Source organism: Lethenteron reissneri, chromosome 19 (assembly GCF_015708825.2).
Source record: "Lethenteron reissneri isolate LAM-NWPU_2019-01 chromosome 19, ASM1570882v1, whole genome shotgun sequence".
NCBI lineage: Eukaryota > Metazoa > Chordata > Hyperoartia > Petromyzontiformes > Petromyzontidae > Lethenteron > Lethenteron reissneri.
Genome location: NC_083797.1, coordinates 4655438 through 4679483, shown reverse-complemented (window position 1 = coordinate 4679483; position 24046 = coordinate 4655438). Strand labels below are relative to the sequence as shown.

The 24046-nt window shown below is 50.0% G+C and overlaps 1 protein-coding gene across 2 annotated transcripts in view; it reads left to right on the top strand.

Annotated features, from left to right (window-relative positions):
* The window catches only part of LOC133344189 (serine/threonine-protein kinase 3-like), a 139501-nt gene that overhangs the window by 46215 nt on the left and 69240 nt on the right, over positions 1-24046 (top strand). For both annotated transcript variants that reach the window (XM_061554217.1, XM_061554216.1), the window contains exons 5-6: positions 13800-13964; positions 17054-17221. In XM_061554217.1, coding sequence (XP_061410201.1) covers positions 13800-13964; positions 17054-17221 — 333 coding nt within the window. The remainder of the gene's footprint in view (positions 1-13799; positions 13965-17053; positions 17222-24046) is intronic.

Genomic DNA, 24046 nt, shown 5'->3' with positions numbered 1-24046 from the left:
GTGGGTGGCCAGCACCACGCCCGACCGCCTTTGTCTCCCCAGTGGCGATGTTTACTCACTGCACCAGCTACTCATCCGAGTCTGACTCGACCTAGGGGAAGCCCAGAACCGGTTCAGATAACACTGTGGAATATGATTTTTGTGCCTGGATAGTAATTTTGTACCTGGGTAGTAAGTGTTATTTTCTAATTGATTATGCCTCAAAAGTATAGAAAATGGATATTATTCCCCACAAACTTTGCTTTCGTGACCAGGACTTTACGTGAAGGAATGACACAAATGCACACCACGTTTTCTCTCTTTGAAAATAGGTACATTTCAAATGATCACTGTCCTGGTCACAAAAGCTACGTGTGTTTGTGACAATGTAATCGTCACCCGTGTTACGGAAATCGAACTCGGGTGGCCGGGTTCGTAGCGCTGACCGCTACACCCCCCCCCCCCCCACGACTCCCCCGCGTTTTAAACATTGCCCCCCCCCCCACCGTCCCCCCCCCACCGTCCCCCCCCACCGTCCCCCCCCCACCGTCCCCCCCCCACCACTGGCCCCACGCACATCTCCAACGGTGGCCTCCTTCTCCCCCTCCTTCTCGTGGTCGTCGTTTATTTTCATTTCCTTTGCGCTACCCCCAGCCTCGTGCCGTTCGTGCCAGTGGCCCCTTCCCATCAACGGCGCTTCACGGCGCCTGCAACAAATCCGCAAAGCTATGAGGAGGAGGGGGGGAGTGTTTTGCTGTTGTTGTTGTTGTTTAAATGCCCCCCGCCCCCCGCTCTGCTAACTTCCTCGGAGGTCAGGGGTTGTCGAGTTTCGGGATGAGATGGAGCCGGCATTGACACCTCCACCGGCTTCTCTACCCCCCCACCACCACCACCCTCCTTCGAACTCGCTCTCTCTCGCCCAACCTCCGACCCGACACGGTCGGGCTTGCGTACGGTGCGGAAGAATTTCGACACGCGCGTAGAGAGAGAGATAGACACAAAGATAGACAAAGATCCCCCGTATAGCCTTAACAGACTGTAGGGGCAAGTGCTGTTAGCGTAGCACCTATGAAGCCCGGCACGGCACACGAGGGGGTGGGTGGCCAACACCACGCCCGGCCGCCTTTGTCTCCCTAGTGGCGATGTTTACACACCGTACCAGGTACGTATTTGAGGCTGAGTCGACCTAGGGGAGGCCCAGGACCGGTTCAGATCATCGTCACTGGTGTTCGCCGTGAGCAGGAATCGAACTCGGATCGCCAGGTTCGTAGTGTAGCGCGCTAACTGCTACACTACCGCTCCCCACACACACAGACGCACACAGACGCACAAACACACACAGGCACCATCCCACCATTCGTGAGAGTTTGGCACGTGGGAGGAAACCCACGGACGGAAATGGGAGGATAAACAAAGGCAAATATCCCACATTATAGCCTTGAACAGACTGTTGGGGCAAGTGCTGTTGGCGAGCACCTATGAAGGCCGAAACGGCACAGGAGGTGGTGGGTGGCCAACACCACGTCGGGCCCACTTTGTCTCACCAGTGGCGATGTTCACACATCGCACCAGCTACTCATTTAAGGCCGAGTCGACCTATGGAAGGCCCCGGACCGGTGAAAATAATCGTCACCGGCGTTGCCCATGAGCGGGAATCGAACTCGTGCAACGGGCTCACCGCTACACTACCGCTCCACGAAATCGAGAGGATAGCACACACACACACATCCAATGATCTCCACGGATGGACTCGAAAACCCGCTCGCCGTACCGACGTCTCCTGGCCACCTTGCAGCCCATCTGGGTTGGGAGTTTCGGGGATGTGTGCGGTCCTCAAAACCCCCGCACTCTGTGTCACCCGACATGCACCTTAAGTGCAAAGGTCACGGCTAACCGCTGCGAGGATGTGTAACGTGTCTGGGCGCAGGAGAGATGCCCGCTTGTGTACGGCGATCCTGCCATTTGCGCCGTAAATTTGTTACTTGAACAGAATTATGGCGCGCGCCGGTAACGTAAGTCAGGATCGTACATCGCTCGCGGCCCCATGTTTATTGAAATGTACGTAAAGTTCAGCTTTTCTTTAACGCCGGAAAAAGTTAACCTTGTTTAAATATTGTGCTTTGACTCGAGATCAACAGTGAAAATCATAATCCCTCTTTTTAAAAATCCAGATTGATGTGTTTTAAAAAATGCTCTATCCTGTATTAAATGCCGTAATAAAACACAAAATACCAAACAACTTTTCATTATAAATCTGCAGTAAGAAAATAACTTTGCTGAACCCGCAATGGCTGTGCTTTCTTTGGCACGTTCACTCTCATACTCTGAACGCTGGCACGAAAAAATAACGCGAATGTTTACAGTACAATGTGTGCGTGTGTGCGTCCGTGTCTGTGTGTGTGGGGAGCGGTAGTGTAGCGGTTAGCGCGCTGCGCTAAGAATCCGGCGACCTAAGTTCGATTGCCACTCACGGCCAACATCGGTGATTAAAAACTAAGGTCCACTGAGCTATGTAGCTCTTCTTCAGAAGTGACCTGATCACAAATGATAGCTCAACGAAATGGCTCATCACGTGGAAATGTATGGCAGTCAAAGACTCTAAATGCAAGTTGATTCTAAATGTGGAGGGGGAAACGGGTGGAAGCGGAGAACAATCCACACGCCCACGGGGAGAGACACACGCAAACTCCACATATACAGGCGTCGGAATCGGGATCGAACCCACGACCTCATGTATACCAGGCCAGGTAGTTAACATTCCGCCACCGTGACGAATATATGAACCGGTCATTGGCCTCCCCAAGGTCGACTCAGCCTTAAATGAGTAATTGGTACAAAGGTGTAACAATTGCCACTCGGGAGAGAAAGGCGTGGTCCTGGCCTCGTGTGCTATTCCAGACTTCATAGGGTGCGCGTTAACAGCACTTGCCCCAACAGGCCGTTAAGGCTATAGGGAGGATCTTTGTCTTTGTAATTTTTTTTTTCTAAGCGAAGCTGTTAGGCCTTTGCAATGTATTCTACTTTAAAACATTTCTGTTAAGGTATTTGGACCTTATACTGGCATGCTGTGAGATTCAGAATTTTACGGTAAAGAATTCAACTCGTACTTTGTTATTTTTTTTCACCCTCGATGTTCGAAAGCTGCAATCCAGGTAAAAAAAAAGCGGCCGATGTTTTTTTTCCAGCTGTCTTGCAAAGACAGCTAACCATGGCATTGTTCAAACTCGCTTCATTTTTTTTTGCCAAAAAACAGGATTTCATGTTTTTGCTTTATTACATCTGTACATCACGTGCGATTTTGACAGTGCTTCAAATACTTTTTTTTCACTGTCTTCATCACCAGCCATGATCAATCCACTGCTGGTGGTTTAGATCACCCCAAACCGTCGCCACCATATTATACGATCCTGCGATTTAATAATCCACCCGGCACCTCTGTGCACGAGTCGATGTCATCGCTCCATCGTAGACGTCCTCAGCACCCTCAGCACCCCCAACGCCTCCACCTGTAACCCCCCTCCGCCCCGCCTCTATAAAGTGACTCATCAACCGACCCGATCGCGCACCGCAATACAGGCGCGATACGCGGAAAGGGGGAGGGGGGGTCTGTCAATTGGGAACGGACACCACTCCCTCGCCCTACCAATCCTCACCCTGTGGGCGGCGAAGGGTGTTCAGGTGCCGCGTCTTCTCTGCCGTGGCGATGATGGGGGGGGGGGGGGGTGGTCTCTGAAGGACGACGACTCGAAAATTTATCGGAGCAATAAACACAAAAGTTCGCTTTGATGGTGTTCGCCGGTGAGGACAGGAGTCACCGATTGTCCACATCTCTCCGCGAGGCTGTTAAGTCCGTGCCAGGGTACAAGGCGTTAGCGTGCAGTGGCCAGCGTCCTGGCGAAGCGTTACCAAAACAACAGGACAACAAAGAGCCGGCGGAGAGACAGACACAGCTCGTGCCGGGCACACACTGGGGTCACGCTGGCCATCGCGAGGGACACTTGCCTGTACAGGTGCACACGCAGCGATAACCCCGGCGGTGGTTTCTGTCCCCCCCCCCCCCCATCCAACCCCACCGCGGACTTCTCAACCTCCTCTGTGCTCATAATAAAGGTGTTTCGGTTAGATGGCGTTATTGATAAATGTGTCGCAACCCTCCACCACCCGACACGGCCAATCAGTAAAAAAAATGTGTCACGTTTACAAAAGACGTAGAAGGGAAATAATAAAATAATAAAAATATAAAACTATTTCCCATCTACGTGACTTTACCGAAAGAACCAAGAATATGAATATATAAAGTCACGTAGATAGAATTTTTTTTATAATAACAAAAAATAATGAAAATTTAATGAAAATTAAGTGAATATTATTTTCCTTCACTTTATTTTCAAATAATGTGAATATAATTTTTTATTCACCTTATTTGTACTTTTTATTATTATTATTATATATTTTTGTTTTATCTGCGTGACTTTACCGAAAGAACCATAGAACATAAACTCAGAAAGCTACTGGAATGGAAGAGGTGGAGGATGATAATAGCAAACGTGGACTGAAAGAAGTAAACTAAATATTAATGAATACAAAGGTTTTGTAAGTAAATGTACGGAACTCAACGGTCATCATTGTTGCAGCGAACGAAAATCCAGCGATTGCTAAATGTGTCCCGGCTGTTACGTTACCTCTACTGAGGCACAGCTGGTAGCCAATCTGCGACCACATGCTTTTGTAAAAGTATTCAGCATTTCCTTACTCAAATAAAACCCGCTCTTTGACCGCTGTATATATATATAAAAAGCACCAATTCGTTCCCAAAAATCAGAAGGCCCATAAAACAAGCCGGTAAATGTTTCCCCCCCCCCTTTTTAATGGGTTTTTTTATTTGAAAATTCAAAGAAGAATTTTGATTTGGCTACAAAGAATTTTTATTTTATTGAAATTGTGGAAATACTGAAATCACACCGGCACGCAATGAATCCGTGTGCCGCTGGTCACGTTGGTCGTCACACTGCATTGACCGGACGTTGAAATGGGATTGTGTAATTCAGCAGATGTTGTGTTTAATTATTTTGTAAGTACCACCTGGCACTCGGTATAAAGTGAAATTCCTCTTTTACTGCTTGCAGAGGGAGGGCGCGAGAGAGCGGACGCGGGTGGCGGGTGGCGGGTGGCGGGCGGGGGTGTTTGGAAGGAGCCTCAATGTTTCCCAAATCCCACGGGCGGAGAGCGGAGAACAAAACGCCTATAAATAACGGCCCGCAGCACGGCGAGAGGAAGGCGATACGCTGTTTGTTTCTCTCGCCACTCGCGGATTTATAACGACGCAGCTTAAACGCGCGCGGTTACCTTCCGCATCATTTCGTTTTCATGTTTCCGCCGCGCTCGTCTGTGTCGTCTTCATTCGCCTTCCCCGTGTTGCCACTTGCCGTAGTAGTCGTGATACTAACGACGAGGGCGCCTTCCACCCCCCGCCCCCCCAAGCAGCTTCGTCATTCGGCGCGCGCACGAGGCCAGCGGCGCGGTGACACCGTTCCATCGACGGAATTTTTCCGGTTTCTTTTCCGTTTTGTTTTAATTCACGAAGAAGACGATGGGAAAAAAACACCAAGGGGTGAGCGCGCCGGTGGAACCGGTGTGCGCTGGGGGCGTCGTTATGCACCCCCCACTGCCCCCCCCCCAACTCCGAAACCAAAGTGTTCTCAGTGGCACGTCCAGAGTGGGCTCCCTGTCGTAAATAAGCGGTGGGGCAACAGCGCGCGCTGGAACGCGCCGCAGCTGCGGCGTGCGCGAGCACGTGCGAGCCCCGCGATGGGCCCATACAGGTGTGAGTTGCCCCCCAACACAACCCATCCACCCCCCCCCACACACACACCACCCCCACAGCTTCCCATTTATGTAATTTATTAATTTTTCTTGCTCACTCGCCTCGGCGCCCCCCCACCCCCTCCTCCTACTACAGACCTACAAGCTCCGTTGTGCGGCGCGAGCGTGAGAGTTCCCATGGGAGTCGCAGCACCATCGTCGTCGCCCCGTGACTCTGGTGTCCATCATTTATCGTGGAATCGTGGTTTTTTTGTACGATGGACTGGATAGACTTATACATATATGCACGTTGAACTTCTTTTGCGCCGTACGTATCCAACCGTGCTAATCGAAGGTTGCGGGCTGGAAGGGTTCCGCATCTCCCATTCGCACTTAGTAGCAAGGACTGGAGAAGGGTGACGAGGCCCATTGTTCGGTGGTTTGCAAAGCGTGGATTGCAGACCCGGACACACCCAGCTGATGACGGCCTGACAAAGGTGTTAATAACGCCCTCTGATATTGCGCTCCACCTTGGAACCTCACCTGCAGGTGTGCAGTTGAACGATAGAAAGCTCAAATGAAGTGACGTGTGCAAAAGCGAATGGAGCTCTACAAGTTCTCAAATGAACAACAAACATGGAATTGATAATTGTTTTTTTTACCCCTTTATCTGGCAACAAAACTGACACCTTTTTTTTACAAAGAGTTATGTTTGCATTGACCACAATACCTGCGGTCGCAATGCAAACAAAACACAACTCTGATCATTTATGCATTGTCTTTGAAACTGATCGGTCCACACCAGAGACAGCTTTCTTTAGAGCCTAGTCTCTCATATGGTGTTCGACCAGATGACGCCAAAAGGCGCACCAAAGAGACCCTATTAGTATATTTTGGTACTGGCAAAGGAGGTCCCATGAAAGTGGCTTATCGCGTGGAAATGTATCGCAGCCAAATGCTCTAAACGCACGTCGGTTCTAAATGCGGAGGGGCAAAACCGGAGGACCCGGAGTAAAATCCACGCGACCACATGGGGATAGAGAGAGAGACACGCATTATCCAAATACACAGCGGGCGTCAGGGTCGGGCTCGAACCCGACGACCTCCACTGCATGCCACGCGTGGTGCTGAACACCTCCAAGGCTGAGGATCCTTCGAGAACAAAGGGGGGGGGAGGGGGGTCGTTTCGTGGGAGTGACGGCCGCGAGCCCCGGCAGCCCGTGACCAGACTCGTTGGTCCCGAGGGGGGGGGGGGGGTCCAGGCTGGGACGTCGTCGTCTCGAGGTTAGTGAGAGACTGCGAGCGGCTACGTGAGGTTTCTTCTCCCCATTGATTTAACGGCTCTCGCTCAGCAGGGTATCGCCCACACGCAGCAGCAGCAGCGTAGCAGCAGCAGCTTAGCAGCAGTAGCAACAGCAGCAGCTTAGCAGCAGCAGCAGCTTAGCAGCAGCAGCAGCAGTAGCAGCAGTAGCAGCTTAGCAGCAGTAGTAGCAGTAGCAGCAGCAGCAGCTTAGCAGCAGCAGTAGTAGCAGCAGCAGCTTAGCAGCAGTAGCAGCAGCAGTAGCAGCAGCAGCAGCAGCAGTAGTAGCAGTAGCAGCAGCAGCAGCAGCTTAGCAGCAGTAGTAGCAGTAGCAGCAGCAGCAACAGCAGCAGCTTAGCAGCAGCAGTAGCAGCAGCAGCAGCAGCTTAGCAGCAGCAGTAGTAGCAGCAGCAGCTTAGCAGCAGTAGCAGCAGCAGTAGCAGCAGCAGCTTAGCAGCAGTAGCAGCAGCTTAGCAGCAGTAGCAGCAGTAGTAGCAGTAGCAGCAGCAGTAGCAGCAGCAGTAGCAGCTTAGCAGCAGCAGCAGTAGTAGCAGTAGCAGCAGTAGTAGCAGCAGCAGTAGCAGCAGCAGCAGTAGTAGCAGCAGTAGTAGCAGCAGTAGTAGCAGTAGTAGTAGCAGTAGTAACAGCTTAGCAGCAGCAGTAGCAGCAGCAGCTTAGCAGCAGCAGTAGTAGCAGCAGTAGTAGCAGTAGTAGCAGCAGTAGCAGTAGCAGCAGCAGTAGTAGCAGCAGTAGTAGCAGCAGTAGTAGCAGTAGTAGCAGCAGCAGTAGCAGCTTAGCAGCAGCAGTAGCAGCAGCAGCTTAGCAGCAGCAGCAGTAGCAGCAGCAGCTTAGCAGCAGCAGCAGTAGCAGCAGCAGCTCAGCAGCAGCAGTAGCAGCAGCAGCTCAGCAGCAGCAGTAGCAGCAGCAGCTTAACAGCAGCAGTAGCAGCAGCAGTAGCAGCAGCAGCAGCTTAGCATCAGCAGTAGCAGCAGCAGTAGCAGCAGCAGCAGCAGCTCAGCAGCAGCAGTAGCAGCAGCAGCTTAACAGCAGCAGTAGCAGCAGCAGTAGCAGCAGCAGCAGCTTAGCATCAGCAGTAGCAGCAGCAGCAGCTCAGCAGCAGCAGTAGCAGCAGCAGCTTTGCAGCAGCAGTAGCAGCAGCAGTAGCAGCAGCAGCAGTAGCAGCAGCAGCTTAGCAGCAGCAGTAGCAGCAGCAGCAGCAGCAGCTCAGCAGCAGCAGTAGCAGCAGTAGCAGCAGCAGCTTAGCAGCAGCAGTAGCAGCAGCAGCAGTAGCAGCAGCAGCAGCAGCTTAGCAGCAGCAGTAGCAGCAGCAGCTTAGCAGCAGTAGTAGCAGCAGCAGCTTAGCAGCAGCAGTAGCAGCAGCAGCAGTAGCAGCAGCAGCAGCAGCAGCAGCTTAGCAGCAGCAGCAGCAGCTTAGCAGCAGTAGTAGCAGCAGCAGCAGCAGCTCAGCAGCAGCAGCAGTAGCAGCAGCAGTAGCAGCAGCAGCAGCTTAGCAGCAGCAGTAGCAGCAGCAGCAGTAGCAGCAGCAGCAGCAGCTTAGCAGCAGCAGCAGCAGCTTAGCAGCAGTAGTAGCAGCAGCAGCAGCAGCTCAGCAGCAGCAGCAGTAGCAGCAGCAGCAGCAGCAGTAGCAGCTTAGCAGCAGCAGTAGCAGCAGCTTAGCAGCAGCAGTAGCAGCAGCTTAGCAGTAGCAGCAGCTTAGCAGCAGCAGCTTAACAGCAGCAGCAGCTTAGCAGCAGCAGTAGCAGCAGCAGCTTAGCAGCAGCAGTAGCAGCAGCTTAGCAGCAGCAGCTTAACAGCAGCAGCAGCTTAGCAGCAGCAGTAGCAGCAGCAGCAGGGCTTTCTTACTAACAAGCACACCGGCTGCGATAGCCGTTGTCGGGTAAGCAAGGAGGTTGGGGGGGAGCGGGCGAGTGGTGTGGGGAGGGGAGGAGGGGGTCACGGAGAGGCCATATTTTAAAGAAGCAATGTTTTCGAATCGTGGAGACCGTGTAAGATTTATTAGGTTTATGAAAATATATATGTACAGCCCCCCCCCCCCCCCCCCACCGGTAATAATCGTAAGAAAACATTAAAACAACTCAGTTACAAAAGCCCCCGATATCACGAACACTTCTGACCGTCGTCAACATTCAGAGCGTTAACAGCGGCGATGCCAAACGTCATTGACCGCCTCTTCGGCCCACGCCGGTTTTTTGTTTTTTTCGTCTTCCTCCGCGATGTTCAAATTCAGATATTCCCCCCAAAAAATAAATAAACATCGACATCATTTTCTGCGCAATGTATCCACCCCCCCACCCCCCCACCCCCCCGAGCCGCATTTGCCATCGGAGTGTTGAGCACCGACAGAAGCATCGCAAGCACCACGCCGCTGATTGTCGGACGGCTTGACGGCCGTCTATCTGTGACCCGAGACTGAACCTCTGGACAGAATTGACGTGCACGCGAATAGGTGAGGGCGCCGCTGGATGAGCGCCACCCACGGCCATGCGGGTTTGTGCGGGTTGCGTTAACCATGCTCGTTGGTTCTTTCGGTAAAGTCACGTAGGTGAAAATAATAAGAAAAGAAAATAAAAAATACAAAAGTGAAAATGAACTCAATTAAATCACCACGTTTCGGGCGCAACACAAGCATCCTTCATCCGGTAGGGACCACCACAGCGAAAACAGTTGCTGATGTATGCCAAAGAGATGGCTTTGACAAAGGTTTATATAGCTGAGGAGGGTGGGGGGGTGAACGAGAATGCGTTAACCATACTTCGCCGCTGTGGTCAGCGCGGGGCGCGTTGGCGCAGGCGGGGAGCGCGGGTGTGGGTGCATCGAAGTACAGTACAACGATGAGTTTTGCTGCGCTATTACTGCCCAAAGTGTAGACACGCATCAGCCTATAGCACCTGATATGCATGGGCAGTCGCCCATACAAGCGCTAAGGTGGCTCAGCCACAGTTTCGCGTCCGTGATCTGGCGAATCTGGCACGTATGAGAACGGCGTTTAAAAAATAAATGTGACTCTAAGGTTACAAATTAAACACCGCGTTTCCCTCATGCTGTTACAAGCATGCGCATGCATATTGACTGATACCTCCGAAGGAGAGAATTGTACGAATTATATATATACACGCAGTTCATAATGTTTTTGGGTTAGATCGCATTATTTTTAAATGTGTCGTAACCCTCCACCACCCGACACGGCCAATCGGTAAAAAAAGTGTCACGTTGACAAAAGACAAATAGGTCACTACTTTAGCCCATCGGTGTGCTGAAGAGTGAATCCACAACATTTACTATTTTTGAGTGCGACGTTTCGCTGGCAATTGCATCCAGCATCATCGGGCAATTTGCTAATGATCCTGGATGTAATTATCAGCGAAACGCTGGTTATTCAAAAATGGAAAATGTTGTGGATTCACTCTTCAACACACCGGTGGGCTAAAGCAGTGAACTATTTGTCTTTTGTCAACGTGACACTTTTTTGCTGATTGGCCGTGTCGGGTGGTGGAGGGTTACGACACATTTATAAATAACGCGATCTAACCCAAAAACCTTTATTATTAATAAAATTGGTCGCGAAAGCCTACGTGTTAATATACTCACAGTGTATGCATGCACGTACCTCCGAAGCTGAGTATGCACGTGGACGTGGACACGCACGCACATGTACGAGTCGTAAACATGAGTCATGGTCGGACATAATTCAAGCCAATTATCAGAACTTGAGGGGCTTGTTTTGTTCAATTCGTTTTCGTAAGAATTTTTATAAGGCCTCGACGGAATAATTTTGCGAGTTCATGCTCGCATTTTGGTGCGCGACGTTCAGCTGGGATTCATATATTTTTTTGGCCACATAACGCCGGTTGAAAAGAGAGATTTTTTTTCGTAAAAATGGTCAGAAAAGAGAAGGGGAGGAGGAGGAGGAGGGGGTGGGGGAAATCATGGGGAGTGCATTTCCCCAGCGCTTCCTGCCGTTGTGAGGTTTATGACCTCGGTTAAATGGATCCGTTTGAATTTTTTTCATAAGAGAAACCGGTCAGGACCAAGGCTCTCCCCACGCTGCTTCCCGTTTGTTTAATTGTGGGGAGATGGTGGTGTGTGGGGCGGGGGGGGGGGGGTTATGTATTTTTCTTCCCCAGCCAGATGTACACGTCCTTTGTGATAGATGGTGGCCCGAGTGAACGTAATTGCCATGGAGCACATTGCGCAGAGCTCATTCTCCGCTGCCAACATCGCTGCCTTCCACGCGTCGGTGAATTTCCCACACCTCTGATTTCGCACGGTTGGCCGCGTATGGTGCAAGAGAAGTTCAACGCACGTGCCCACGTGCAATTCAACGACAAAAATCCGACGCGAACAAAAAAAATAACACTTTTTTTTTTGCGCGATGCGTTGAAATTCGTATTCGTGTCTCTCAATTCCGTGCTGATCGTGCCATCGGCATCCTGTGATGAAGATGCAGAAACGCTCTGTTCAGAACTCTCGCTGTTCGTGGTGTCGTAGTGCAGCACCCTGTGTCGGATAAAGACGCTGGGAGATGGTACGGCAGATCCTGATCTCTGAAGCAACTTCAACCATAGCTCTTCATCAACATAGATTGTCCGTCTCGTGTCAGTTAAAGCTAAGTTCGTTACGTCTCCGGGTGGCAAAGTAACCGCCAAAGAGAAATGCAACTAGTCGGTGAATATATTTTGTAAAGGAAAGCTTTTCAGTCGGGACTTAAGTATATCAACATTATCCAAGAGATTGATCTCCAGCGGTAAGGAGTTCCACAATCACGGTGGCCAGCGCAGTCAACCCGATCACCCCAGCTTCGTGCATTTATCGGTGACCAAGTTGCGACCATCAACTCGATACGCTCGATTCAACTAAACTATAAACTATTTTTTTTATTTTACCTGGTAAAGCCCACTGAGCTATGCTGTTTTCAGAAGCCACATTGGCCACAAATGATCGCGCAACGAAGTGGTTCATCACATGTCAATGTATGGCAGCCAAATGCTCTAAACGCACGTTTCTAAATATGGAGGGTGAAACCGCAGGACACTGAGAACATTCTATGCGACCACGGGGAGTAAGACATGCAAACTCCAAATATACAGCAGGCGTCAGGGTCGGGATTCAACCGACGACCTCCTGTATACCAGGCGAGGCAGTTAACATCTCCTAGCCACCGCGGCACCCGGGTTCATCACGGGTGGCTGAAACCCGGAATCCATCTCAGATTTTCATTGGTGCTGGTGCAGTGGTGCCACCCTCTGAGCCAGTCGGCCACCTCCATGGCAACTAGGAAAGTGTGTTCTCTACCTGGTGGTGTGATGTCATCGTCCTCGCCTGGTATGCAGGAGGTTCGAGGGTTCGATCTCGACCCTGATGCCTGTATATTTGGAGTTTGCTTGTTCTTCCTTGAGTCGTGTGGATTTTTTTCTCCGGGTCTTCCACTATTCCCCTCTACATTTGGAAACATGAATTTAGATTATTTTGCTGCTATCCAATTTCACGTGATAAGCCACTTTGTTGAGTTATCATTTGTGCTTCTGGAAAACAAGTTAATAGGTCAGTGGGCTTTACCTGGCAAGATAAAAACAACTGGTTAAATTACATTGAATATTTTAAGTGATTTGCTTACCTTTCCTATACTTGTAACTCATATTCTGTTGTTGTGCTGTTTGTAGTTGTCAAGTTCTGACCCGCCCCTACTGCACATCTTTGAAAACGAGCTTTATTGCTCATCGGATTCCTCCGCTATGAATAAATATTCTAATTCTGAGGTGCGGCGGCTTCGTTTGTGGTTGTCACAGCTCTGCACTGCGCTGTCAACGACAAAAATAAACCCCACTGACTTAATTGTGGATCGTAAAGGAAGTCTCAGCCCAAAAAGACAAACAGCCCCTTTATCTCTTAGATACCCACCTCGGCTCCGTGTCCCGGGCTGACCAATTTGTAATTGAAGATTGCTCAATGCTCTAACCCCTGAGCCGTGCCGCCCGGCTCGCACCGCTGAGACCCTGGGTTTGAATCCAGGCAGCCGCCTGTATGTTGAACTTCTTTCGCACTGTACATAGCCAACCGTACTAATCAGTGGTGCGGGGGAAGGACAACAAACGAAACACAAAAAGCAGTTCTGAAGAAATTATTAAACCAGGTTCTCGGTTGTAGACTATTGATGGTCATCGATGATTGTGCCAATACACGTTTACAAAAAATAAGGTTCCAAACTTTTCTTTTTTTTTACTAAATATCAGTTCTGAGAATTTGAAAAAGATCAGTTTTGCTCCACACCCGATGAACGTTACCCTCACTGGCAGAGCGGTTGGCAAGGTTCTGCTCGCTACTGTGTGGACCAGAAGTCACTTGAAGGGATCTCAGAGGTAACTCTGTGATATCCATTTACGCAGATGTTTCTCTAACATGAAGGGTTCCAGTTGTTTTTCTAGGTATCCAACAAATTTTGAAAAAAAAAATTAACTTAATGGCACGACTGTGCGTGTGCATGTGTGTCTGACGATTATCGTCAGTGACGATTATCTGAACCCGGTCCTGGGCCTCCCTTAGGTCGACTCAACCTCAAATGAGTATCCAATGCAGCGCTCAAACATTGTCACTCGGGAGACCGAGGTGGCCTGGCATGGGAGCTGTTCGCTAACAGCCCTTGCCCCAACAGTCTGTTAAGGCTATACGGGTGACCTTTGTCTTTGTGTGTGTGTCACAGCTGCGCGAGGACGAGATCGCCACGGTGCTCAAGTCGACGCTGAAGGGCCTCGAGTACTTGCACTTCAAGCGCAAGATCCACCGCGACATCAAGGCCGGCAACATCCTGCTCAACACCGACGGCCACAGCAAACTCGCCGACTTTGGGGTCGCGGGCCAGCTCACGGTGAGTTTTGGGCGGCAGGGGAGGTGGCGTCCACACGTCCACACGTCCACACGTCCACCCTTCCACCCTTCCACCCATCCACACATCCACCCATCCACCCGTTCACCCATTCACTCGTTCACCCATCCACCCGTCCACCCTTCCACCCGTCCACTCTTCCACCCTTCCACCCATCCACCCGTCCACCCATCCACACGTCCACCCTTCCACCCATCCACCCGTCCACCCATCCACTCGTCCACCCATCCACCCATCCACTCGTCCACCCATCCACCCATCCACTCGTTCACTCATGCGCACATCCACCCGTCCAGCCCGTCCACCCGTCCAAGCCGTCGTCCACCCGGCAGTTCTCACTTTTAACGATCATGGTGCCCCCCCCCCGCCCCCCCCCCCCCCGTCAACCACCCTTTTAAACGGAGCTCCATAACCATTAGCTCGGGTTCTGCGCCCTAAGTTGGGTGCAGGCCAGCTCCCATGCTCGCTGGTAACACTATATCCACGCTCGTGGCCAGGCCCAGCGGTGCAGGGGCTTGTTTTTTTACGTGCGTGCGTGTGGTGCGCTGACCGCTTACAGCATTCCTTTACGAGCAGGGAATTGTAAGTTGGACTCGAGCGACCCAATTAACCGCCTGCGTTTGTGTAGCAGCGGCGATTGACTTAAGCGAGCGCAGGCCGAAACCGTGGCTTTCTTTGGGGTGGGGGAGAGAGGTCACGCATTTGGAAAGTTTTCAGTCCATGCCCACTGGTGGCAGGTGAACGTGACCTGTGCCAGTCGTGGATATTCCCCGTTCCGCTGACAGGGCTCCAGTTTAATCGCAGGACTAAGCACAGCTTACTATTCACGCCACGCTGAATTTGCCCCGTCGGATCTCAGCAGCTACCCAAGTTGGGCGCCTGGTGAGCACTTGGACAGATCTTCATGGCGAGGCAGGGTTTGGTCCGCGATGTGCCCAGCAGATGTAAGTGCAGCAATGGATTGTTGAATCTATCTGTGAGGTGCCGAGCGCTTCACCCTAGCATGTGCGGTAACTCCAGTTGTCCTCCCACGTGCCAAACTCCCATTCGTGGACTTGACCAAACATCCCAATGTTTGAACCCCTTTTGGAGAGAAGTGCTTTGAAGCTCGGTGACTCTCCCCTGGGCAAAACGGTGGAGATTCGTCAGCTGGTGCTCGCTCTTATCACGGTGGCATCTGACTTCGATGATAATCCAGACAGTGACATAGCACATGCAACCGTTGCGTGCGACGCGCCTCTCGCTTTGCGGTAGCATCTCCCTGTGGGGAGACGACTAAAAAAAAAGCAACTTATAAGCAGCAGCGGGGTGGGCGCGGGGAGACATTTTTTTTGTCAAGTTCTTTGTTTAATTCCAGCACCTGCCAAACGCACACGCGCACGGCATGCACGGAACACAATCGGCTGTTGGTCGCCACGCTTTATTGTCGCGTCACAATTCGCGGTCAGGCGGCGACAACATCGCCGGCGTGCGAGAAGGAGAGAGCGGCGGTACGACTGGGGCCTCGGAGCGAGTGACGAACCCTGCTGCTCCCCCCCCCCCCCGCTCGACTTGGCGAGCGGCGACGTAACGTGGTTGATATAAAACACGGAAACATACTTGCGAGCGTCTCGAAGCACACGGGGGATCGTACGTTCCAAAGTCTCGGAGCAGCTCCGACATGGCCCCGTTGTGACAAACTCCTCCCAACACCGACTTAAGACGGTCACAGGAAAATACATAATCGTCAAACCTCGAATGTATTTACTTTAACCTATGTAAAGATAACTACTGTTTTTATGTTACCAGCAAAGCCCCGCTGAGCAATATAGCTCTTTTTCAGAAGCGATCTGACCATCACAAATGATAGCGCAAAGAAGTGGCTTATCACGTGCAAATGTATAGCAGTAGCCAATACTCTAAACGCACGTTGATTCTAAATGTGGAGAGAAAAACCAGATGATCCAGAGGAAAAATCCACTTGACCACGGGGAGATAGACATGCAACTCCAAATATACAGCTGGCGTCAGGGTCGGGATTGAACCCACGACCTCCTGCATACCAGGCGAGGTAGTTAACATCTCCTAGCCACCGTGATGATGATGAGAGAGAGAGAGACACGCAAACTCCAAATATACAGCAGCAGGCGTAAGGGTTGGGATCGAACCCACGACCTCCTGCATACCAGGCGAGGTAGTTAACATCTCATAGCCACCGTGATGATGATGAGAGAGAGAGAGACACGCAAACTCCAAATATACAGCAGCAGGCGTAAGGGTTGGGATCGAACCCACGACCTCCTGCATACCAGGCGAGGTAGTTAACATTTCATAGCCACCGTGATGATGATGAGAGAGAGAGACACGCAAACTCCAAATATACAGCAGCAGGCGTAAGGGTTGGGATCGAACCCACGACCTCCTGCATACCAGGCGAGGTAGTTAACATCTCATAGCCACCGTGATGATGATGAGAGAGAGAGAGACACGCAAACTCCAAATATACAGCAGCAGGCGTCAGGGTTGGGATCGAACCCACGACCTCCTGCATACCAGGCGAGATAGTTAACATCTCGCCACCGCGGCCTAGGGCTCTGATTTCCCTGGTGCTCTTAGCCCCGGCCCCTAGAACCCCCTCCGGCCAATTCAAAAGCAAAATCAGAATCTTTATTTATCCTGGAGGAATCCGATGAGCTATGAAGCTCTTTCGCACAGATCTCCAGTAGGGGCGGGTCATAAAGTTACAACAGCAAACAATACAAAGCCGATGTGAGTGCAAAATCTGGGAAAGGTAAGTAAGTCAACGAACGTAAATAAGCAATAAATAAAGTATACAAGTCCAAATTGCAAAAGTCTATTAATTCCTGCCAAATTTTCAACACCAAATGCAAGCTTGGTGCAAGGCGGCAAAACAACAACAACAACAACAACAGTCCCAGGCCACAGAAAGACAAGAACAACAACAGCCACAGCCCCTCAATAAAATTGCACCTCAATATTAGCCCCCACCCCCCACCACACCGCACCCCCGGTGCAGCTGCACTGCCTGCACTCAGCCACGTGCTCACGGCGGCCGTTGTCCCCCCGTCCAGGACACGATGGCTCGCAGGAACACGGTGATCGGAACGCCGTTCTGGATGGCGCCCGAAGTGATCCAGGAGATGGGCTACAACTGCCTGGCGGACGTGTGGTCGCTGGGCATCACCGCCATCGAGATGGCCGAGGGAAAGCCGCCCTACGCCGACATCCACCCCATGCGGGTACTCTGCACGCACGCACGCGCACACGGGGCCCGAGTGAGTTCGACCGAACCGCTCGGCGCTCGTGCGTGCTCTCAGGAGCACCGCTTTGTGTCTTCAGTTCTCTCCGCCGACGTGATTTGATGCCGCAAACGGCCGAGAAATGTTGAGGTGAGCCCCAACTTTTCTTGCGTCACGGAGCCGAGGTCGAATTCTCATTGACTCGATTATTGCAATTCTCTTCCGCTAAAAAATATATATTTCCCAGTCAGTATTTTATTTCATATTGACCGTTCATTATGAATGGCGGTGCGGTCATTGTGAATTCAAACACTTGGTCGGGAATCTAACCGAGGACGTCAGGTTAATAGTGCAGCGCATGCACCACCGCTTCGTGCACGTGGGTAGTGTTTTAAACAAAACAAAAAATCTGTATTAATCTGTGTTCAATAAGTGTGCCCCGCTCTCTTACTAAGTAGCGTTGCCCCCCGTGAGTTGCAGTGTTGATCGAGTGATTAGGCTCTGTCCGTATTTATTTGCACAGAGTGTTTTCCCGAGAGCCCGGTCCTGTTTGCGTGCCTGCGCGACATTTAACGAGTCTTAATCGGTTGCTCATCAATACCTCTTGTCTCAACAGCCTACTCAGGCCCAATAGAGGCACCTTTGTCTTTGGTGCCATGCAGAGCAGAATCAAAGGCCCTGTCTGTTTACTCCAAAATTGTTATTTTTATCACGTAGTAGCTTCTTGTGGTGTCCACCTAACTCGATTGGTGGTCATTTAAAACACACAGTTTAATGTTGGGGGTGGTGCAGTAGAGTCATTCATTCCTTGCATTTATGTACCCGGTGAGCAGAGTTCGTTTCCCGGCCACAGCTAACATCGGTGGCGAGCTTTATCTGAATATTTCTAGATTTGAAGCTTTCGTGACTGCAAGGATTCATACTCTTAGTTCTTTCGGTAAAGCCACGTAAGTAAAAAAAATGAAATTAAAATTAATAAAAATAAAACGAAAAAAATCACGACGTTTCGGAGGCAACACAAGTCTCCGTCATCAGGTGGCTGTGACGGTCCCACCTGATGACGGAGACTTGTGTTGCCTCCGAAACGTCGTGATTTTTATTGTTTTATTTTTATTAATTTTAATTTCATTTTTTTTACCAACGTGACTTTACCGAAAGAACTAAGAATATTCATCTGAATAGTTCATGCCTCCTCACTCTTCACCCACCCGCACTCACCCGCGTGGTGAAGTATGGTCAAACAGGCCTCAAGACCTCAAAAAATGTACAAAGTTGGAACAAATAGTTTTTTTTGGGGGGGGGGGGGAATAAAAGCACTCTCAAAGCTGAAACATTAAACAGCGAATCGTCGGTAACATTCAAAAAGCAGCACCTCATCGCTGACCCAGCAGCGGAGGTTCCTGAAAGACGGTGGACGCCGCTCAACCGAATCGGCACGACGGGACACACGGTGGGGTCAGGCGGTGACGATGAGAGATGTGACCCCCCACCCCCCATCACCCCCCCCCCCCTACCGCTGCCAGTGTAGTTGACCGAGGCCGTGAGTCCCAGGCCGTGGAACTCATCGCATCGACCCGCCCGCTGAGATGTGTTTGGCAGAGGCGCCTCCTCTCCTCCGGCTCGTGGTCTCGGGAAGCCGTTTGAGCGGAGCCGACAAACTTGGACGTACCCATCGCGGTGCCGGCTTTCTAACGCCGTGCGAAATAGGAACGCTCACGCGTTGCGCGAGGTTGCATCTGCCGCGCTGTGAAGGCGTTGGCCTCGCTGCCTGGTAGGTACGAGTTGTGGCACTGGGTACTCGAGGGGAAACTACCACGAACAGCTGGATTGCGCGTCCGTGAATTGGTTTGGAATTTTCGGTGTTTTCACGGGGTTTTGTTTAGATTTCTTTCATATTGCTTTCGAGTTTGTAACGTGTTTTTTTTGTTTGTTCCAATATATAAATCTGTCAATGGGATGAATTTGGTCTTCGTGCGAAGAACGTTGTGGTTTGTTAAGGACGTGGATAAACCGGGGGACACACAATGCCTCCCGAATTACCCCCAGGATTTCGAGGACACGCGGAATTTGAAATGTGGTTCAGATCTGCGCAAATACACGCGGACGTAAACGGCTCGCGAATTTTTTATGCGTTTTTTTTTAAACAGGTGGAGATTGTTTTCACTTATAATTTGCAACAAAAAAAAGAAAAATCCTCCTACGACCAACGACCATCTGCAGTCTGGGACGGGAGCGGGGGGTGGTGTGGTGTGGAAAGGAGCAAAATGAGCCTCGGGGCAGACAAATGCAGTCGCGCCGTTTATCCCAAATTAGATTTAGCGTTGCTGCTGTAAAGTGTTGAAAAGCTGTGTGGCCTCGCTGTTGTCTCATCATCGCCCGCCGTGACCCGTGCTGCAGGCTGCCACTCATTTGCGGGGGGCCACACACGCGGACACACACTCGCACACACGCGCACACACGCGCACACACTCACACACACGCGGACATACTCGCACACACGCGCACACACGCGCACACACTCGCACACACGCGGACATACTCGCACACACGCGCACACGCGCGCTCACACTCGCACACACACGCGCGCACACACACGAGGTTACCACACTCAGGGCTTTCCACGCCATCGACCCCGCACTAATGGGCAGCAGATGCACTTCTCGTTTCGGCTTCGACGGGAGACAGTTTGTTTCTTTTCCAAAACTTTTTTTTTTCTCAAGATAACGCGCCTATGTTTTTTATTTGCGATACGGGAGCGGAGGTACGGTCGCACTACTGTCGCGAGAAGTTCCCCAGCCCGTGGAGCGAAACGTCGGACATCGTGCAGCACAACGCTCTCGGTGCAAAACTGCGAACGCCTATGCAGGAGGCGGTGATGAACAGACATTGTGCGAAACGTCCCCTATTAAACATTCGTTTTCCTTTTCAAGGCCACGGTGTTATTGATAAAACGTGTTTATTTTTGGCGGTTTCTGCAGCACGGCAGATGTTTTACTTAAGTCAGAGTTGTCCATTTGTTTTGAATGGAGGGACGATTTATGTATCATTCCATGATTGAGCCAAATAAATGTCCACGTAAACCTTTAGTAAAAAAGGAATACATTGATCGTGGCTGCAGCTGCTGCTACTGCTGCAGATGACAAATGTTGAACACAGAGGCCTGATGGGTGTTATGCAGCGTTGCCAGATCTCCTTTGTAGGAGTTATGTCTATCCATACGGTTGTGTATTTGAAGTTCTTACTGAGTAAAGTAGCCGTTAATGACTGCCTCGCTATAAAATAAATATCCCCCCGTGTCTGTACAGCGTCTTGAGGTCGCGGTTGTGTTTTGACACTACTCTACGAATAAATTATATTACATTTCTCTTATTTTTTGTTAGAGAATTTTTTTTCTTCAAACACTCGTTCATAGTGTAACACGTAGGCTTCCGCGACAAATATTATTCATAATCAAGGTATTTTTAGGGGTTAGATCGCGTAAATATTCTGGCAAATCGCCTGGTTAAGCCGGCTGTCGTAATCACCTGCGGAACGCCGTCATTGAATTGTAAATATCGTGGCCTTACTCTCCAGCACGCAACCGGTGTGCTGAAGTGGTAACTAATTGGCACATTTTGTTCACGTGGCAAACGATACTCATTGGATGTGTCGGGGGTGGCGGTGGGTTAACGAGGCTTGTTTATCATTTCACGCAAGCGTATTCGGCTCCAAAAGGAGGAGCGCGCGTGGTGGTTTAAGACGTAATCTTTTTACTTATTCATTTTTGACCGTAAAGAAAACTGAGTGAGCTTGGGCCAGAAACGCGTCGTTGGGAGCAATGACCGATCGACCGACCGACCGGTGGTCCAGACTCACGGTGGCAGCAGAGAGGAACCCCCCCCCCCCAACTCCGATAGGAACGTCAGCCGCGGAGACGGAACACTGAAATCATCTCGCTAGGTGGCGGCTGGCTGCTTCGGGGGAGGCCTTCATCCAGCAGTGGAGAGATCGCGGCCGATGACGATGTCCTGTGCATTCCGCCTCGTGACATCGTGGCTCTGCGTCTCGTCAAAAAAAATATTTCTTAGACGAATTTAATTTGGGCCCTACCACTCTACCACCGTGACATGGCGACTGCCCTTTGTCTGCAGGCAACAGGGCGAGTTTCGTAAATATTGAAACAAACAAAGTCGATTTTTTTCTTCCCTCTAGCGGCCCATTTGTCTCGCTTGCTCTTTTTGCTTCTCTGACACGGATTCAAAAAGTTCCCTTTTTTTCAATGCGCGTTTGTGTGTGCGTGCGTGTGTAGCAAAAGGGAAATGAGTGAAGAGAACTGGGAAAATAAGCACGGCCTTAAACGGAGCAAGTTTCCTTGGGCTGATACCTTTTAGAGCGAGTTTTGTGACTTCACGGGCAATTTCACCCAAGAGCTGATTAGCGGAGGGCTCTGAGCTCTGGAGCAGGGCAGCTTGAAATCGTAATGAAGATTTTTATTTTTTTAGTTTTCACGTTCAATTCAGGCAAACATCTGTTTATTATAATTTTCTAAATCATTCCCTTTTCGGTATCAGTGTTGGAGGAAATTCATGAAGTCTCATCGGTGCAAGGTTTATATTCTGTGGGAAAATGAAAAACAAAACATGTTGCAGTAAATAACATGGGCAATTGTTTACAACAGGTTGCTACACCTATTTTTTTTCGAGAGGGCCACACAAAAAATTCAAAGTTGCATCTGTTGGCAGGCCACTTGACGTCAATTTGGCGTCACGTGGCATGATAACGTCACGTGACCAACGATTTCCACCTTTTCGTTGTCCAAGTCCGATCGCGCCGATGGGAACGGGCACACTCAAAGAGTGCTTCGATCGCAGGTAACTTAGTGCACATAGTGTACATGTGCAGTGCGTAAGTTGAGCGTGGTATGCCTAAACAGAGACACTCAAATGTAATCCACGTGTAACTGGTTCCAGTTATCAAGCTCATGCACTGAACCCGTTAACAATTGAAGCACGCGATTAATAATACAATATACAACGTCGGTTGTGTGGATTCTCTGAAACATTAAACTCTTCCACGTTTACTCTGGTTCAATGCAAGGCGTTTATTGTGCTGTTAAAATACATTTCCCAGGACAGGATGCTGTGCGCGTCTCTGCTATTTTTGGAAATGCAAACAACCAGCAGGGCAGGAGGCTTCATTAGCAAGTGTCCATATTGGCTTTTGCAAAATGCTGTTTCCATCTGGCTTTAAAAAATATATAAATCCGTGTGTTTCATTAACACTTTAATGCCGAGGTTAAATGAATACATTAGCTCTGTCCATCCATCTCCATGACTGGAGGAAATTATAACTCTTGGAGAGAAAAAAAAAACCGGTATAATGTGGATAAAACTACAAAGTCGCGTTACGTTGCTATTCAGGATTTACCCGATCGAAATTCAGGAAACAAATCTGAACGAATGTTTGCCCAAAACTCAAGAGTGAAACAAACCCGGAGCAAGAGGGCCGTTTGTAAATACTGGTATGCAAAATGTGTCTAGCCCTTACAGCTGCGTAGAGATAGGTGAACACTTTGCGAGGACAACGGCGTATTGGAAAGAGTCGGATAATTCGTGCGTGTGTGATTTTTTTTTCATGACTTGTTTTTTACGAGGCCAGAGGATGACAAACCCAATCGGCGCTGTGGGACGTGCATTTGCACACTTGTGCCGCAGCAAGCCAGCCAGGAAGCCAGGAAGCCAGTCAGCCAGCAAAACTTTTTTCCTCTGAATCTGTAGTTTTTTTAATACTTGGTAACTTAAAAATGTTAAGACACATTTAAAAAATATTTGTCGGCTTTTTTTTATTTGGTCACAAATTATAAGTCGCATTTATCGAGGTACATTTTAAAATGTGAAAACGTTTAGTTTTTTTTTACTTTTTGACGTTTTTTCTTATTACTGTCAACTTTACACTTCGATAATCTGCAACGGTAAAAAGTCCAAGAATGAAGAATCATCTGCCAGTCGTTGCAGGAGAAAACCTAAAGACGGTCACCGCGCTCTTTAAGATGCGCTTCTGCGGCCGTCTGGAACGCTCTTCCTTTGGGATATTAGGAAGCCACTGGAGCTATGCACTTTTAAAAATCATCTCGATTGAAAGGTAATTTATTTAGAATTGCGTTTTGTGTTTTAGGCTGTTGTCCTTCCCCCGCACCTCCGATTAGCACGGTTGGCTACTAGCGGTGTGAAAGAAGTTCTACATACATACATACGTTCCTATTACAGAGTACATATTCGTGGTTGTGCCGAAAGGCTCTTTGGTGTGTGTGTTTCGGGGTCGTACCACGTGTTGTTTGTTGCGATGTGCCGGGCGTGAACATTCGGTCGCTTGAGAAGGAGACGATCATGTGATCGTGCTACAAAACAAACTTTGTCGATGAGAATATTTCTCACCCCGCGCAAAGTCCGCAGCCCGGCGCAACTTTGAACTGCTACGAAGGGCAACTTTAGCTGAGACCACGTGGGAACAAAACGAACAGACACACACACAGAAAACCCCCGTCACATTTCTTCAAGTCGTTTGGATTATCTGAAAATATACGGTGCGCAGGTGATCGAGTGGTGTTTATCGGGAAGGATCCGTCTTTTTGTTTTCGCTGAAGGCTGGGTGCGACTCCTAAACAACGAACGCGTCAACGCGCACAGTGCCATGCCCTGTCGCGACTTCGACTTAACGCCGGCTCATAATTCGGGCCTAGGGCGCATTTATTTGTAGAGCCGCGTGTCCCTTGGGCCCACAATGAAGATTAATGGGCAGTTTGGTAGCTACGGATTGTTGAACTAATGACCTCGGCTAATGATTGTG